Source organism: Anabrus simplex, chromosome 1 (genome assembly GCF_040414725.1).
Source record: "Anabrus simplex isolate iqAnaSimp1 chromosome 1, ASM4041472v1, whole genome shotgun sequence".
Taxonomy (NCBI): domain Eukaryota; kingdom Metazoa; phylum Arthropoda; class Insecta; order Orthoptera; family Tettigoniidae; genus Anabrus; species Anabrus simplex.
Window position 1 is genome coordinate 511,005,386 of NC_090265.1, and position 17,333 is coordinate 511,022,718.

The 17,333-nt window shown below is 38.4% G+C and overlaps 2 protein-coding genes across 6 annotated transcripts in view; one reads left to right on the forward strand and one right to left on the reverse strand.

The window, feature by feature from the left end:
* The window catches only part of Dhpr (dihydropteridine reductase), a 74,569-nt gene extending 73,167 nt beyond the window's left edge, over positions 1 to 1,402 (reverse strand). The window contains exon 1 of the mRNA XM_067135396.2: positions 1,259 to 1,402. Within this exon, the coding sequence (XP_066991497.2) occupies positions 1,259 to 1,402 (144 nt within the window). The remainder of the gene's footprint in view (positions 1 to 1,258) is intronic.
* A 1-nt stretch (position 1,403) lies between these two features.
* Positions 1,404 to 17,333, forward strand: part of LOC136857039 (E3 ubiquitin-protein ligase KCMF1) — a 320,855-nt gene continuing 304,925 nt past the window's right edge. For 2 of the 5 annotated variants that reach the window (XM_067135392.2, XM_067135393.2), the window contains exon 1: positions 1,659 to 1,976. In XM_067135392.2, coding sequence (XP_066991493.1) covers positions 1,913 to 1,976 — 64 coding nt within the window. In that variant the 5' untranslated portion in view covers positions 1,659 to 1,912. Of the gene's footprint in view, positions 1,588 to 1,658; positions 1,977 to 2,002; positions 2,067 to 17,333 lie in introns of those variants that run through there. The other 3 variants (XM_067135395.2, XM_067135391.2, XM_067135394.2) reach the window with 3 other exon arrangements.

The following is a 17,333-nucleotide window of genomic DNA, read 5'->3' on the forward strand; positions in this document are numbered from 1 at the left end:
ATGGGCTCCTGACAAAGGAGAAACTAAAACATTCATCTGCCCATAATTTTCACATTTCAAAAGAGTTTATTGCTTTGTCAATGTTTTCCAAGGATTTTTTTTTTCATTTGCTTTACGTCGCACCGACACAGATAGGTCTTATGGCGACGATGGGACAGGAGAGGGCTAGGAGTGGGGAAGGAAGCGGCCGTGGCCTTAATTAATGTACAGCCCCAGAATTTGCCTGGTGTGAAAATAGGAAACCACGGAAAACCATCTTCAGGACTGCCGACAGTGGGCTCGAACCTACTATCTACTTAAGCGACTGCAGCTATCGAGCTCGGTTTTTTCCAAGGATTAACAGAAGAGCAAAATATGAAGATCAAAACCGGTAAGTTCTGTTCTCATTTAATAACTGTGCATTTTTGATAAGTAACTTATACTTTGCTTTCTATAACTTACTGCCTTTATGAATAATCCTATTCCATTGTAAATAATTGATTTAGTATTTACTTTTTCCATAATCTAGTACCTTTTTAGGGGAACATTAGCTACGAAAATTTTTTACCCGGTGGCAACTGTGTACGCAGCCGGTTGACGAAATACGAAAAAAACGAGAACAAGGTGAGGGTAGGGTTTGAACAGTTTTCTCCCTCTAAATCTGCGCCCCAAAAAGCTGAATAGGATATAGGATACGGCAGAATTTTTTCTTCTTCCTCCGATGCTTGCAAAGATGTTTCACGCTTTCTCCCAAACAAGCTAATAAATACAGTGGACAAGCCTGCCAATATACCACAGACAACATTTACATATGTGCATACAGTCTCCAGAGCACTTTAACTGAATTTTCATCGTGGAAGTAACCGTATATTTTCTGCACTGTTGCACTTCATGAAATATGAAAGAAAAGCTAGAACGCTAGAAGTCACTACAGCATATTTTTGAATAGGTGGCAGCAATGCTCGCGGTCATTCTTGTTCTTTTCTTTGGAATCAAACGTGCCAATATTAATGTGACAAATTGATAATTCGTGAGGTTAGAGATATGAATACACTCCCATTAAAGCACAAAACTACGAAATAACAATAAATCGCCTGTATACAACACCGCATATTACCAAGTTCAATCACATCAACCAGCACCAAGAATAAGGAGTTGTTCTACTATCAAATATGATTCTTTCGGTTCCTGATAACATAAGCATATCACCACTAAACAATTAGACATTACAACATTATAACAAAACATAGTTAAACTGGAATATAAATAATTTATTTACCCAGTTTTGCGCTTTAAAATGTGCCACACATGCTGCTCCCAAAGCACCTCGTCCTCCGTAAACGAACACACGTCCTAAGATAGCGGCCATGTTTATTACCTGATTGCGAAGGGAATGATGGGATACAAGATTCTGTGACGTCATTATGGCCTAGTTGGGTTAGGTTTAGTGATGGAAGTGTATTGAAAAATTTTGATCAGTGGAAATGTATTGAGCGATCATTGTGTCCATCATTTATTAAAGTCGAATCTTAAGAATCTGAATATAAAGGTAGAATCAATTATTGGTGTGGGAGTTTTGTGTACTCTCTGAAATGTCTCGACATGAAGGTGAGTTGATGCCTTATCACGGCCAGAGAATAGGCTACGTTATTACTTGGTCCTGGGCGTTTGAAGGAGTAAGATTTGTACGTTGAAGCTTGTGTTAGACGATCTGTTTGTGTCTTTGTATGTATTTTTCCGAGCTGGCGATACCGTAGAAGGAATTGATACCTTTACCGATCATAATGTGTTAATACCCTGACACGCAAAATACTGTGTGATAATGTGGGTAGCTTCGGCTTTTGTAGTTTCCGCATAGTGGAAATTAAGAATGAAGTATACATTTTTACGTTACTGAGTGATGATTCATCTAGTAATATAGAGAAAATAGGGGATGGATGATTTACTATACCGTCAAATGCGCAGACTCGCTTGTAATCTGTTTGCAAGGAGGGAAGGTCAGTATTATGGAGGTATTGATGCAGCCTGAGAGTGTTTGAGTACTATGGTGTATGTTTAGACAATGGAAAATGCAAGTGACATACAATGTGTGTGATAATTCCAAGTACAGTAATTATTTATGTTGTCTAATCGGGCTATAAGTCCTGTTATAGCAAGATAAGTGAAATTTTGTAGTATATGATGTAATCATTCTGCATATAGGTCTGAACCACTGGAAACACCTTGCATCTGTGTTTTCATTTTTGTCTCTTTCTGAAATTGTGTAAAGAGAAATGAGTTATCATTCATGTCAGCCATTTGGAAGTTTTCAGTGGTGCACTTGTAACTGATTGGATGTATTTGCCTTCCATTTAAGCTGATGACTTTGTCAGTGTATTGGTCACTCGCTCCTGCCGTACAAGTTTTGTATAAAAGCACAGAGAAGGATTTTCCTCTCCAGAATTACTGGAGCTTCTCAGTATGGAGACATCTTGGTGCCTGTTATCTTAGAAATTGTCTTGATATAATATTTTGTCTGGTGAAGTCTTGATTTTCTGTTTTGGGAAACTTATTACTGTAAATCATGGCTGATAATTTCTGACACTGTCATATTTTCATATTGCATATTTGTTACAAGAAACAAATTTACCCTCATGAAGGAGTTGAGTATTTGACAGATCTTAACCTCAATTAAGTGGTTGAACATTCACAAATTAGTTCGAATCAATCTAGACTGACGTTTCATTGTTATCCTAGTGTGTTGTTCTTTTCAATCTGTCTTAATTTATCTCTCAGGTGGATTATGTCTTTGTAACTGATTAATTTTTCTTATGTCATTTGTACCTTACTTTTCTGAAAATCTACATTTTTCTGTTATTTTTCTCAGTCTCATTAAATTATGATTTATCCTTCAGTTTAAGTTGAAACTTAATGAGTCAAATTTGTCTGTGGGGGTTTAGCCTATTGATAATATTCATAAGTAGGCATCCGGATGATATATGCCATTATAATAATAATAGATTTATTGCAGCCAATGGCCAATAAATACATATACAAATTAATTTTCTTCACTATATCTCACTATAGATTTTGTTCTTTTCGAGCACTCCTGTAGGTGATATCTTGCACATTGTTTACCACAAAGTTTGCAAAAACAGTGTTCATCCGGTGAATGAAAGGACTTTATTTTACATAAGCGATGATGAAATCCATGCACAGCAAACAGTCACTGTGTGCCTAAGAGCGTAGTTGGTTTGAGTCCATTCCTTATTTGTCATTGCGTCGGTGCGATAAAATTCCTCCCAGGTATTTACCCTTTTCTCCTTCCTTTCATTTAGGTGTTTTTCTGAAGCTTTTGGTTGTTGGTAGATGCAATCGTAATTTAAGATCCTCGATGAAGAAAGTTTCCTTTGTAAGTTCATAAACTAACCTTGTAGGAGTAAACTTTGAAACGGCTAGTGTATTGAATAGGTGAATAATAAATGTATACTTTGTAAATTGAATGTGAAAACTTAATTGTTACGAAATTGCAAACTATGCATGAATTGTTAAAATGTCAAGAGAAACGAAGTTATTCATTTTGAAGGAAATAGATAGAAGGAAAATATTCGTTTTGGTGCATTCAGCGAGAGTCTGAAGAAACAAAGACAAAATAAAAGGTTGGATGGCGGTATTTGCCTTGGGAAAAGCTCATGGAGCTTTTGAGGGGAAAAGTTGTACGTATGTAAGAGGTATTCTGCTCATTAATGATTCCAGGAATGTCCTTGGAACTTGTTTGTTCAGTATTTTCATGCCAACGAACAATTTGAGGAAATTTTATATCATTTATTGCAGCTACCACAGAATATATTGACCTACAGACCGAAGATTTTGCCATCCCATGCATATCTGCAATACAATGGTACTGACCACCATTTCCTAGCCAATGTAGTGTTATAATCATTATAAAATATCAAAGCCATTTCTTATTAACAGTGCTGATGTAGTTAATTTTATTATTATTATTTATATACAGTCGTATCAGCACACACTTTATTAAAACATAACCGACCGAGCTCGATAGCTGCAGTCACTTAAGTGCGGCCAGTGTCCAGTATTCAGGAGATAGTAGGTTCGAACTCCACTGTCGGCAGCCCTGAAAATGGTTTTCTGTGGTTTTCCATTTTCACACCAGGCAAATGCTGGGGCTGTACCTTAAGGCCACGGCCGCTTCCTTCCCACTCCTCCTAGCCCTTCCCTGACCCATCGTCGCCATAAGACCTATCTATGTCGGTGCAACGTAAAGCAACTAGCAAAAAAAAAAAAAAAACACATAACCGGTGTTCGGACACTAAGGTCCATCATCAGTGTTAAAATTTAAATTTCATTTCACATAAGTGTCTTGTCAAAATTGGTTAAAATGAGTTTAAAATGTAGCACTGTTGACATCAATGTAAAATAAGAAAACGAAAAAACAAGTGTAAAAATATGAAATAATACACTGACTGACAGAGCAAATGCAACACCAAGAAGGAGTGGTCAGAACTTTATGCCAAATGCAGGGTAGACTGACGTCACTGAGGTATGCTCATGATGTGAAATGCGCCGCTGTGCTGCGCACGTAGCGAACGATAAATGGGACACGGCGTTGGCGAATGGCCCACTTCGTACCGTGATTTCTCAGCCGACAGTCATTGTAGAACGTGTTGTCGTGTGCCACAGGACACGTGTATAGCTAAGAATGCCAGGTCGCCGTCAACGGAGGCATTTCCAGCAGACAGACGACTTTACGAGGGGTATGGTGATCGGGCTGAGAAGGGCAGGTTGGTCGCTTCGTCAAATCGCAGCCGATACCCATAGGGATGTGTCCACGGTGCAGCGCCTGTGGCGAAGATGGTTGGCGCAGGGACATGTGGCACGTGCGAGCGGTCCAGGCACAGCCCGAGTGACGTCAGCACGCGAGGATCGGCGCATCCGCCGCCAAGCGGTGGCAGCCCCGCACGCCACGTCAACCGCCATTCTTCAGCATGTGCAAGACACCCTGGCTGTTCCAATATCGACCAGAACAATTTCCCGTCGATTGGTTGAAGGAGGCCTGCACTCCTGGCGTCCGCTCAGAAGACTACCATTGACTCCACAGCATAGACGTGCACGCCTGGCATGGTGCCGGGCTAGAGCGACTTGGATGAGGGAATGGCGGAACGTCGTGTTCTCCGATGAGTCACGCTTCTGTTCTGTCAGTGATAGTCGCCGCAGACGAGTGTGGCGTCGGCGTGGAGAAAGGTCAAATCCGGCAGTAACTGTGGAGCGCCCTACCGCTAGACAACGCGGCATCATTGTTTGGGGCGCTATTGCGTATGATTCCACGTCACCTCTAGTGCGTATTCAAGGCACGTTAAATGCCCACCGCTACGTGCAACATGTGCTGCGGCCTGTGGCACTCCTGTACCTTCAGGGGCTGCCCAATGCTCTGTTTCAGCAGGATAATGCCCGCCCACACACTGCTCGCATCTCCCAACAGGCTCTACGAGGTGTACAGATGCTTCCGTGGCCAGCGTACTCTCCGGATCTCTCACCAATCGAACACGTGTGGGATCTCATTGGACGCCGTTTGCAAACTCTGCCCCAGCCTCGTACGGACGACCAACTGTGGCAAATGGTTGACAGAGAATGGAGAACCATCCCTCAGGACACCATCCACACTCTTATTGACTCTGTACCTCGACGTGTTTCTGCGTGCATCGCCGCTCGCGGTGGTCCTACATCCTACTGAGTCGATACCGTGCGCATTGTGTAACCTGCATATCAGTTTGAAATTAACATCAATTATTCATCCGTGCCGTCTCTGTTTTTTCCCCAACTTTCATACCTTTCGAACCACTCCTTCTTGGTGTTGCATTTGCTCTGTCAGTCAAGGCACGTTAAATGCCCACCGCTACGTGCAACATGTGCTGCAGCCTGTGGCACTCCCGTACCTTCAGGGGCTGCCCAATGCTCTGTTTCAGCAGGATAATGCCCGCCCACACACTGCTCGCATCTCCCAACAGGCTCTACAATGTTGTAAAAGGTATGGGTATACCATAGGAATGGCTGGCTTTTCCTCGTGCTCAGGCTGTTGGTCGTGTACTGACAAACGTTCAGCTTTAAGTACGGAACCGCGATGCAAGCACATGTGACGTCACCTCAAGGTTTCGTTGGAAGCACCTGATGTTACGTCAACTCAAGATTGTAAACAAAATGTTGCTTGTGACTGTTTCATTTAAAATTTTATCTGGTTCCATTGTCTACGCCAAAAATATCTCAATGTTTTCACGTGTATTTAATTCAAATCCATAATTACCCTCAAGGATTAACTTCATGTTCTTTTCGATTCCTAAAAAGCTGTTGTTATTGTTGTAAATGTGTTCCGCAAAAGCTGAATATCTGTTGTACTTTACTGCCTTGAAATGTTCTTGATATCTTTGATTTAAGGTTCGCCCTGTTCTTCCTTTATAAAACATTTTACAGTCGTTACAAGTGAGCCTGTGTATTCCCGAATTGGTAAGTTTAAATGTATTATTTCATATTTATACACTTGTTTTTTCTTTTTCCTTATTTTACAGTTGATGTCAACAGGGCTACATTTTAAACTTGTTTTAACCAATTTTGACGACACACTTATGTGAAATTAAATTTAAATTTTAACGCTGATGAGACGGGCCTTAGTGTCCGAAAACCGGTTATGTTTTAATAACTTGTGTGCTGATACGACTGTATATAATTAATAATAATATTAACGACATCAGCACTGTTAATAAGAAATGGCTTTGATATTTTATAATTATCATAATTTGTCATTGATTGGTCGAGAAACATCCAAAGCCTTTAAATTTAGGAACACAAAATTGAAAATATTAACCATCAATGAGGACATTAAGTTTAACCACGAATGCTTAAAGCATAACTTAACACCTAATTTTGTTAATCTGAAAAGCAACAACACATCAATATCTTGTCAACGAGCCGTCAAAATAACATGGACAACATGGTTAAAAAGTGAGATCAAGAGCCTACATGCAAAGAAGGACCAGTTAAATGAAGAAGCGTTTCACCTTCAACTTCAACTGATGAACACATACAATAAACTGGACTGGATATGTCTCGCAACACACATTCACGAATACATAAGAATTAGACTTGAGAAAAAACGAAAATGAATTCAAAACAAATTAAGTAAGCTTAAGAACAAATACATATGTGATGGTTTTAATGATTTGACTGAGCACAAATTTTTTGAACCTGTTAACATTTCTGACACACCTTTAACCCGAAATGAAACCAACCTATTAAAACTAGGTCACAAACACAATCTTAAAGAAACCCTTAATAATGCCACAATTATTTTATTTATTTAATCGTATGGCCTCAGCTAACATTTCAAGTTGACGCCATCTGGCTGTCTGCTCGTCAATTTCGTCGTTCCGTTTTACTCTGGGCCCACTAAATGGCAGACCGCGTAAACCGAAACTCTCTTGGGCGTCTATGGCTGAGATTTAATGAATTTTGTCGGGTAAACACCAAATGTGTCACCAGATATCTTTTACATGCCGACATCGTACGACATGGAGTGTCGAATGGACTTTTTTCTGCCCTTCAAAAATCTGACTACCTCTGCCGGGTTTGAACCCGCTATCTTGGGATCCGGAAGCCGACACTCTGCCGCTGATCCACCGAGGCAGCCACATTAAAACAACTAATAACAGAGACTGAATCAGCTATTCAAAAAGTCCCTGACAATAAAAAAGAAACTGTAAGATACTTAGTAGTAAATGAAATTGAAAACATCAAAAAGAAACCAATCAAAGAAAACAAAGAAAGTAGTACACAACAAGAACTAATAACTAATCTAAAAATTAAAATAAAAAATAATAACTTGATTGTAACTAAAGCAGATAAGGATAGCATCACAGTTATCATAAATAAAGATGACTACATCCAAAGAAACAAACAACATAAAGGAAATAAAGAAGGACCCCACCAGGAATTTAAACACAAAAATAAAAAATAAAAAACCTAAAGGATACACAGTTCATAATAAACGAACAAGATAAACAAAAGTTAGTCCCGATGAACCTAAGGTGCCCAACTTTAAAGTCTCTCCGAAAAATCCGTAAAGAGAATTACCCTGTTAGACCTATAATTAATTGTTGGAACAGCCCCACATTTCAATTATCTAAATTTTTACTTAAACACTTACAAAAACCACATCACATTAAAAAATAGCAATTCAGTATCAAATTCTTTGGAAGCTATTTCCAAAATACAATCAACAGAAATAAACAAACTATAATGGTATCATATGACGTGACCAACATGTATTCCAACATTCCTATCAAAGAGACTATAGATTTAATAGAAGAAAATTTAAAGAATCAAGACAGACTCAGTCACAAAGAAATTAACGAAACAATAAACTTATTAACTCTAATATTAGAAAATAATTACTTTATATTCAACGGAAAGTACTACCAGCAACACACAGGTTTACCAATAGGGGGTCCACTATCAGGTTTCTTAGCCGATATTTATTTAAACAATCTTGAGAAAACCATCTTGAACATATATCAGAAAGAAATAAAATTATGGGTCCGTTTTGTTGACGACACGGTAGTATTTTTAAATGGAGACCTCATTTCTCCCGAAACATTTCTGGGTGGTTTGAATTTGCTTCACAGCAACATTAAATTCACTATGGAGAAAGAAATCAATAAAAAGTTAAATTTCTTGGACCTCACATTAACAAAAACCAACAATAGGATAGATTTTGATATTTTTAGGTAACCCACACAGGCCATCACCACCATCAATAAAAATTCCAACCACCCAGGAGTATACAGGAACTCGCAAACAAGCAGCGTACAACAGTTATATTAATAGATTATTTAAACTTCCCCTGAGTAATGAAAACAAACTGAAAGAAATTAGAATAATAAAACAAATTGCTAAAGCAAATGGCTACAACCCAAAAATGATAGACAATATTATACGTAAGAAAGAGAACGGAGAAAAAAAGAAAAACCATGAGAAAAGAAAGAAAATCCATGAACGTAATCAATTTGTAACATTTACATATTTTGGAAGTCAAGTTTTTAAAATTGCGAATATATTTAAGAAATTTCAACTTAAAACATCTTTTCAAACCAGAAATAAAATATCAGAACATATATATATCAGAACACACACGCACATATATATAATGCACATAGTGTCAATAAAAAAGAAAGATATATTATATATATATATACACCAATGCAGGAGTATACAGGCTCACTTGTAACGACTGTAAAATGTTTTATATAGGAAGAACTAGGCTAAACTTAAATCAAAGATATCAAGAACATTTCAAGGCAGTAAAGTACAACAGATATTCAGCTTTTGCGGAACACATTTACAACAATAACAACAGCTTTTTAGGGATTGAAAAGGACATGAAGTTAATCTTTGAGGGTAATTATGGATTTGAATTAAATACACGTGAAAACATTGGGATATTTTTGGCGTAGACAATGGAACCAGATAAAATTTTAAATGAAACAGTCACAAGCAACATTTTGTTTACAATCTTGAGTTGACGTAACATCAGGTGCTTCCAACGAAACCTTGAGGTGACGTAACGTGCTTGCAGCGCGGTTCCGTACTTAAAGCTGAACGTTTGTCAGTACGCGACCAACAGCCTAACCACGAGGAAAAGCCAGCCCTTCCTATGGTATACCCATACCTTTTACAACAACATTGTAAGTTTAAATGTATTATTTCATATTTTTACACTTGTTTTTTTTCTTTTTCTTATTTTACATTGCTGTCAACAGGGCTACATTTTAAACTCATTTTAACCAATTTTGACTACACACTTATGTGAAATTAACTTTAAATTTTAACGCTGATGATGGACTTTAGTGTCCGAAAACCGGTAATGTTTTAATAAAGTGTGTGCTGATGCGACTGTATATAATTAATAATAAAAAAATGTAGTGTTGTTAGTAACTGTTGTTTAGCAAAGAGAGATTTATTTCTGTTCTTAGGATGTTTTAACCTATGCCCAATATCTATCAAAAGTTCTTCCACTTGTATTGTGCTTAACCTAAAACGTTCATTGTATTGAAATACAGTGTTAAACTGGAAGTTTATTCTTTCCCTGTACAGACGGTAGTTTTCATTTTCATCGCTATCACTACTGCTAGACCACATATTTATCAAAATGTATCTGAAATAAGCATATTTAAATAGCACTAGTACATGTATGTATTAATGTCCTTTCACTGGTAGAAAATACTTCCCAATTCACTAGTAAGTTTCAAGTACTAGGACTTTTGTGGAACACACCCATAAAAATTCACTGGTAATTTGTAAGTATGGAGTAGTAAAGTACAACTCTAGGAAATTCTTTTGTGAAACAGAAAATCTGGTATTTGTACTAGTTACTAGAGAATTTACTAGTAATGTACAAGACCATACTCTTGTGGAATAGGCCCCTGGGGAGTTCCTAGGTATTATTTTAGTGACAGTATCTGAAGTGATTACATTAAAGAGTAGTGGGCTTAATGGGTCTCCTTGTAAGACTCCATTTGTCTGAGTGATGTTTTTGACCTAGTTGTCCCATCATCTATCATAATTCTGTTTGAGGTCAGAATATTATTTATAATAATCACCAATTTGTTATTTTTTCCTACCAACAGCTCTAGTTCGTGTATTAGAATTTCCCTATTTATCAAGTCAAAAGCTTTGTTATAGTCAACAAAGACAGCCAAGAATTTCTGTTTAGGGTGTCGTAGAGTTTCATCTATGTTATCCAACAAATTTGCTGCAGCGTGGAGTGTTGATTTTCCTTTCCGGAAACCAAATTGTTGATCAGGAATCTTGTCATTGATTTCTTCCTCCAATCTCCTTTTCAGTAAACTGGTAAATAGTTTTTACAGGTTATTCTCTAGCACTATGCCTCTGTAGCAATCTAGAGATCCCGTATCTCCTTTACCTTTGTAAAGGATTTTAATATTGGATTCTCTCCATTCATAAGGAATGTTTCCTTTTTCCGTACAGGTGTTGAATAATGTCACCCATATTCCTAAAACGCTTCCATAGACAATTTTATATGTTCGTTTAGAATACCGTTCGGACCTGCTGCCTTTTGATTTGCCAGTTGTGTTATGGTTGCTTTAATTCCTCTTCCATGAAATATTTAAACTCCATGTGTTTGTCCGTATTTTCTTTCATCTCCATAGCCACCGGCCGGTTTTCTCTGTTCAAGATGCGTGAAAAATGATCTGTCCAAGTTTTCATTGGGATATCATTTGGGAAATGAGGTCTTCTGGCAGTTTGCGAATGGAACGGGTTTTTGCGAGCTGTTTCAGCAATTATCATTGCTTCCCTATCCATGAATGCCTTTTTCTTCTCTTTCAAAAACTGTTTGTACTTTCTCCTTTCTAGTGTATATGGATTCGTGTCAATCGGGTTACTTTTCTCTCTTTCTATGTAGGCATTCAAGGACCGTCTCCCTCAGCTAGTAGCACTCCTGGTCAAACCACTTTTGAGCTCGCCTGGTGCTTTTCCTGATTGGTATAAGAGCTTGTTTGAGTTTTTCTTCCGTCTTTAGTTGATTCATAGGCATCAACTTTGGATTAAAAAATATAGGCTTACTTTACTAGTCAAAATTCATGCATGATTCCTTTTGAGTTCCTACTGAAGTGAATTTCTTGTTACAAGTTCCTATCTCTGGTGATTAGACCTTAGATGGAGACTTTGATATTCTTCTAGGAATTCTGTACATTGAATAACATTGCATTATGTAAGAAATAGGCATACTGTGTTAAAATATTTCAGCTGGTATAGCCTACTTCACCAGTATTATTCTATGTATTGGATGCCTTCTTGTTATTTTCAGTTTACTTAGGCACTTCTCGTATTCAGATAACCAAAAATCTATTCCATGCATAAAGGACTTAAGAGATAAAATCTGCAGCAATGACAGAGTTTTCAGATTTCAGCCCTTCATTTTTAAAAGGTTAATTTTTAAAATGAAAATAATAGCACACAATGGACTTAAGAGTAAGCAACTTAGATGTATAAAACTCTGTATCTGTAGTTCGCAACTCTTAGCTTGATATCGGTTGCAATGTTCATTGCACAGTTCACAAACACAGTTGATGTCTGGTTATTGAAAGTGTTTGGTCCTGTATATTTTTAGTGAAGACGTAGACTGCAATCACGTCGTAATCTATCTGAGGTTATAGTAAGTTTCCTTCCAGTCTGTTGTGAAGAATTTGCTCCCTATTTCCCTTTTATTGTCTTTTGTCCAGAAGTTGCACTGAGTTTAGTAGATGGTAAAAGGTATTTTATTCTGGGATCCTTGATCATGAAAGATTCCCTCGCTAGTTCGTAGGCTAGTCTTGAAGTATATTTTGAAAGTTCAAGGATAGCTTTCAGAAAGTGGGCTTCAACCTTCTCTGTGGTAGATAGATTGTTTAGTGACAATTTAAGCCAGATTATTCTCAGTTCTGTACATCAGGACCAGCTTAACCTCAGTGTAGAACAGTATCATGGCTGTTTCAACTGATAGCTTCTAAATGTTCTTGATGTAATCTATAGTTCGTTTATTTTTTTCTGTTCTGACTCTTTCTTAAAGAATTAGTGATTGTGCTATAGTTTTGAAGGTTGGTTAGTTCACCATCATTACTACCTCCTTGGTCAGTGCACAGGATTTTATCCTGATCAAAGCAGAGGTTAGATTTTCTCTTGGGTCCCTTGTTCTGAAATTCTTATTTAGAGAGAAGCTCCATAATGTTCCATGTTAACCATTGCAGGAGAAACTAAGCTAAAATGTTCATGTCGCAGAGTGTCAACGTAATTCAGCGAATAACAACCACAGTCATCGTAGAACCCCTACAGTGAGCCGGGCAGGGTGGTCTTGAACGAGTTTTTGCCATCATTTTCTGACTCCCAATTCCCTCCTCTTCTCTCCACACCCTCTCTCAGCTGGTGTAGCAATCTCTTCCTAGATCTTCCCACTGCCCTTCTTTCTAGGCACGCACATAGTGTTCTTGTGCCAGGTATTCACTTTACATGTCCAAGCCATGTTAGTCTCGAAGTCCGTAGCTTCTCTTCTATAGAGTTCACTTCAGTTCCCTTCTGATTTCATCGTTCCTTACATGATCCTTGTGTGCGATTTGGTGGGTAATTATTAGAAATTTTATTTCACATGCTTGCAATTTACTATCTTCTCTCTGTTTCAGTTTATGGACTGAATGTAAGAATGGGCACAAAGTATAACTTATACAAAGTCATTTTGGTTCCCATGGACACATTTTTATCCCAAAGTAGATAATGTCTTACGACGTTGCAGAAGTTACAATTGCTAGCCACTCTGTTTACTATTTCTTTATCTGCAATACCTCTGCTGAAAATCATGCCACTTAGGCATTTGGATACGTGTACACATAGAATGTTTTCACCTTCAGGCTTTCTGTGGCAACCAGTATCATTCCTACTAATTTTCAGAGCAAGAGGTTTTGTTGCCCTAACTTTCATCTGATACTGTTCGAACTTAGCTACCCATTCATCTAGCCTAGTTTGTATGTCTGCCTCATTCTCTCCCTAGATAGCTACACCAACCGTAGTGACATTGGTTAATTATAGTATATACTGTGTGCATAATGTGCATTAGTGTTAGTCCTTCATAAGCCCACTGATTGAACCATCTCAAATTACAATTCTTAAAAATATTTTGATATCTCTTACATAACTGGTCACACAGCCTACACACACATTGTGCATTTGGTTCATGGAATACAGTGTTCCTGCATAGCTTGATATGGAATCTGTGAACAGCCAATCTGGTGAGATACCTCAGTTGGTAGTTTGCTTGTGTCCATCTCCTGTCAGTCATGGCCTCTGTTGTGTAGAAATGCTCCTATATATCCCTTTTTTCTTCTCGTAGATGGGCCAGTGACCTAAATGTTAGACCCCTTTAAACAACAAGCATCATCTTCTCATAGATTGTGCAACAGCCTGTCATATGGGGCACTAGCTGTTAGCATAAGCCTGTATTGTATACCCTTGATCAGAAAGGCTTCCCTCACAAGTTTGTAAACAAGCTGCAATTTTGTTGATTTTGAAACACCCAGAGCTCATTTTAGGCACCTTGACTGTACAAAGTCCTCTAAATCTTTGAACCTCAGGAATTCTCTTACAATCTCAAGCCCATAGACTATTGTCGCGGCCACCAAATTAGGCGGGTGAAGTAAATTGCGCTGTCGTCAGATATGGGAACGGCGAAGCGACAGATGGTCGAGAGTTGCTTACCCCTGGGCACGGATTGGCAACGCTGATCGTGCAGTGCTGTCAAACTGAAGCCCATCCGCTCCAGGCCACCTTACCCGAGTCATTCCCTGTCAAGCAGCTGTTGAGCTCGCATCGTAAAGGCAGTTAAAGATGGATAGTGAATGTGAATTGATTTGGGCTCAAGTCAAGAGAGAAGTGGCAGAGAGGAACAAGACAAAGGGCATAGAAAAACTCACGTCAGAAGCCATCGACCGTGCGACTGCTGCAGATTGGAAAAAGTGCTTCAATCGCGCGGAAGATGTTCAAACAGACGATTGGGCCAAGGAAATAGTAAGGGACGAAAGAAAGGAGCCGTTCATCATCAGTGTAAAAGACGATTTGACAGATAGTGAGATGAGTGATGACAGTGACTAAGACTGCCTTGAAGCCAGAAACCGATTCTTACTTCATTGTAAATTAATGTAAACCTATTCTTTAAAGTAGTTCTTTTCCTATATTACTCGGTACAATATACAGTATTCAAATATTTATAATGTAATAAAACTGATACGGATTAATATGTAGTCCGAAAGTATTTACGGGGTCCTGCAGCCTGTGCTGATGCGCGCGCCCCAAACTGCCTCAGCTAGCGACATTTACATGAACGCTTTCCGGGCCATTTTCCAGGAAAATGACAAGACTCACGGAAATGTTTCGGATAAAAATTATAAGTCAGGCAATTTTTTTTTACATTTTTCCCGCAGACAAAATTGAATTGGCTGAAGAAATAAAAACTTGGCCGCTTACTGAAATTTTCAATACTGATTCTACGGATTTAAACTTACTTGTTCAAGATTTTATTTTTCATAATTATTTAAAGTGGTTTATATGGAAAATAGTTATACCACTGGAATCAGCAGTCTTTTCTGAAGTTTGTAGTATAATTTGTCTCGAAACATTGTATGAAGTAACATCAGGAGCTTGAGAGAGAACAACTTGCCTCGCGCTCCGAAATGATGTGTTCAGTTAGACATTTCTTTGCCAGTTGCTACAAAACCTTGGCAACAGCGTAATTTCTCTGACCCGCCTAATTTCGTGGCCGCGACAATAACACGGGTAACACTTTCAATCAGTCACCACTGACATGCATTTAGGACAGTCTCCCAGGTGGCAGATTCCTTACCTGTTGTTTACCTAGTCTTTTCTTAAATAATTGCAAATAATTTGAAATGTATTGAACATCTTTGGTAAATTATTCCAATCCCCAACTTGCCATCCTATAAACGAATATTTGCCTCAATTTTTCGTCTTGAATTCCTACTTTATCTTCATATTGTGATATTTTCCTGCTTTTAAGTACACAGCTAAAACTTATTCGTCTACCAGTGTCATTTCACGCCATCTCTCCACTGGCAGCTCGCGAGCAGCTTGTCCTCTTTCTCCCAAGTCTTCCCAGCCCAAACTTAGCAACATTTTGATAACCCAGAACAAACAGCTGTTTTTCTTTGGATTTTCTCAAGTTCTGGAATCAAGTAATTCTAGTTTGGGCCCTGTACACTGGAACCATATTCTAGTTGGGGTCTTACCAGAGACTTGAGTGCCCTCTCCTTTACATCCTTACTTCAAACCCTTAATATCCTCATAACCATGTGCAGAGTTCTGTGCCCTTTATTTACAATCTCATTTTATGTGAATACCCCAATGAAGATCTTTCCTTATACCTACTGTAGGTACTTAAGAGTGATCCTAATAAGGAAATTTTACTCTTTTAATGCAGTCATTAAAATTGAGAGAACTTTTCCTATTAGTGAAACTTACCATTCTAAAGAGCACCCCGCCTTGCCTCTTCATTGCAATGTTCTCTTTGTTGTTCATTGCTCTTATTGCTGCAACCGTTCTAGATCTTGGATAGTTTCTGAAGCTGCGGCCTGTTTGAATAGTCACACCCATGTATCTGAAGCTGTCGACTCTTCGGAGACGAGCATTACTACATGATCTGTGCTCAATTTCAGTTAGGTTTCCCACCTGAATGCTAGCAGTTCTGTTCTCCCCTCGTTAAGCCTAGTTTCAATTCCGTTCGCCCATTCTGCTACTAAGTTTATAGCCTGTTGCTGCTCTATATCCTCTGCCGCTATTGCCATGTCATTTGCATAAATGTACATTTTTGGATTGGTTAACTCCTTTTCGTCATTGTCCCTATACCAGAGTGAAAGCAATGAATACTGTAATATAGTACTGAGTGGGCTGCCTTGAAATACTCCAATCTTGTGTGATGTCCAGTTTGACATTCCAATTTTCTGACTTGAAGGGTTATGTATTTCACTCGCAACCAACCTTCTATTCCTCTTCTTCAAACTCTCCAGCTCACTTCACCTTATGTCAAGTTCTGTGGGATGCAGAATAGGTGATCAATGAGCCTAGTTTGATAGGCCTATGATCCCATATGGCCACGCCATAATCCATAATTAGCCTTGTGAGCAATAGTGCCTTCGTCTAGGAACTGTTGCCCTTTCACATCCGCATTACAAAATATAAAGACTGATACTGTTTAGTCATTACACTTCTGATGTGTATCCCATATTTTGACTGACAAAGTTTAGAAGGTTAGATGTTGGTAACTTACTTGGCATTTGATTCATTTGCAAATGTCCGCGTTCATAGCGTAATGGTTACGACTATTAGCTGCTGTCCTCGAGGGCACAGGTTTGATTCCTGGTACTGCCAGAAGTTTAAGAATAGCAGGAGGGTTGGTATGCGGTTAAAATGGTACTTGCAGCTCACCTCTATTGGGGGTGTGCCTGATAAGAGCTGCACCACCTTGGGACAAGGACATATGTAAATAAATAAAATGGCATATTGAACTCATGTTCAGAACAGAATTTCAGTACTTCAGCATCTCTGAGGATGAGTATGAACAAATATAAGGTACAAAGTATTGTTATTATCGGTCCTTAAAAGAAATGTATGGTTTTTTTAATGTCAAATATATTCATGCAGTTTGATATTTTGAAAGACTTCATTGCTTTGATAATGTCAGTTTTCTTTCAGCTCTCCTACTTGAAATGTTCTACCTGAAATGTTGTTTAAACCGAATGGTAGACTTC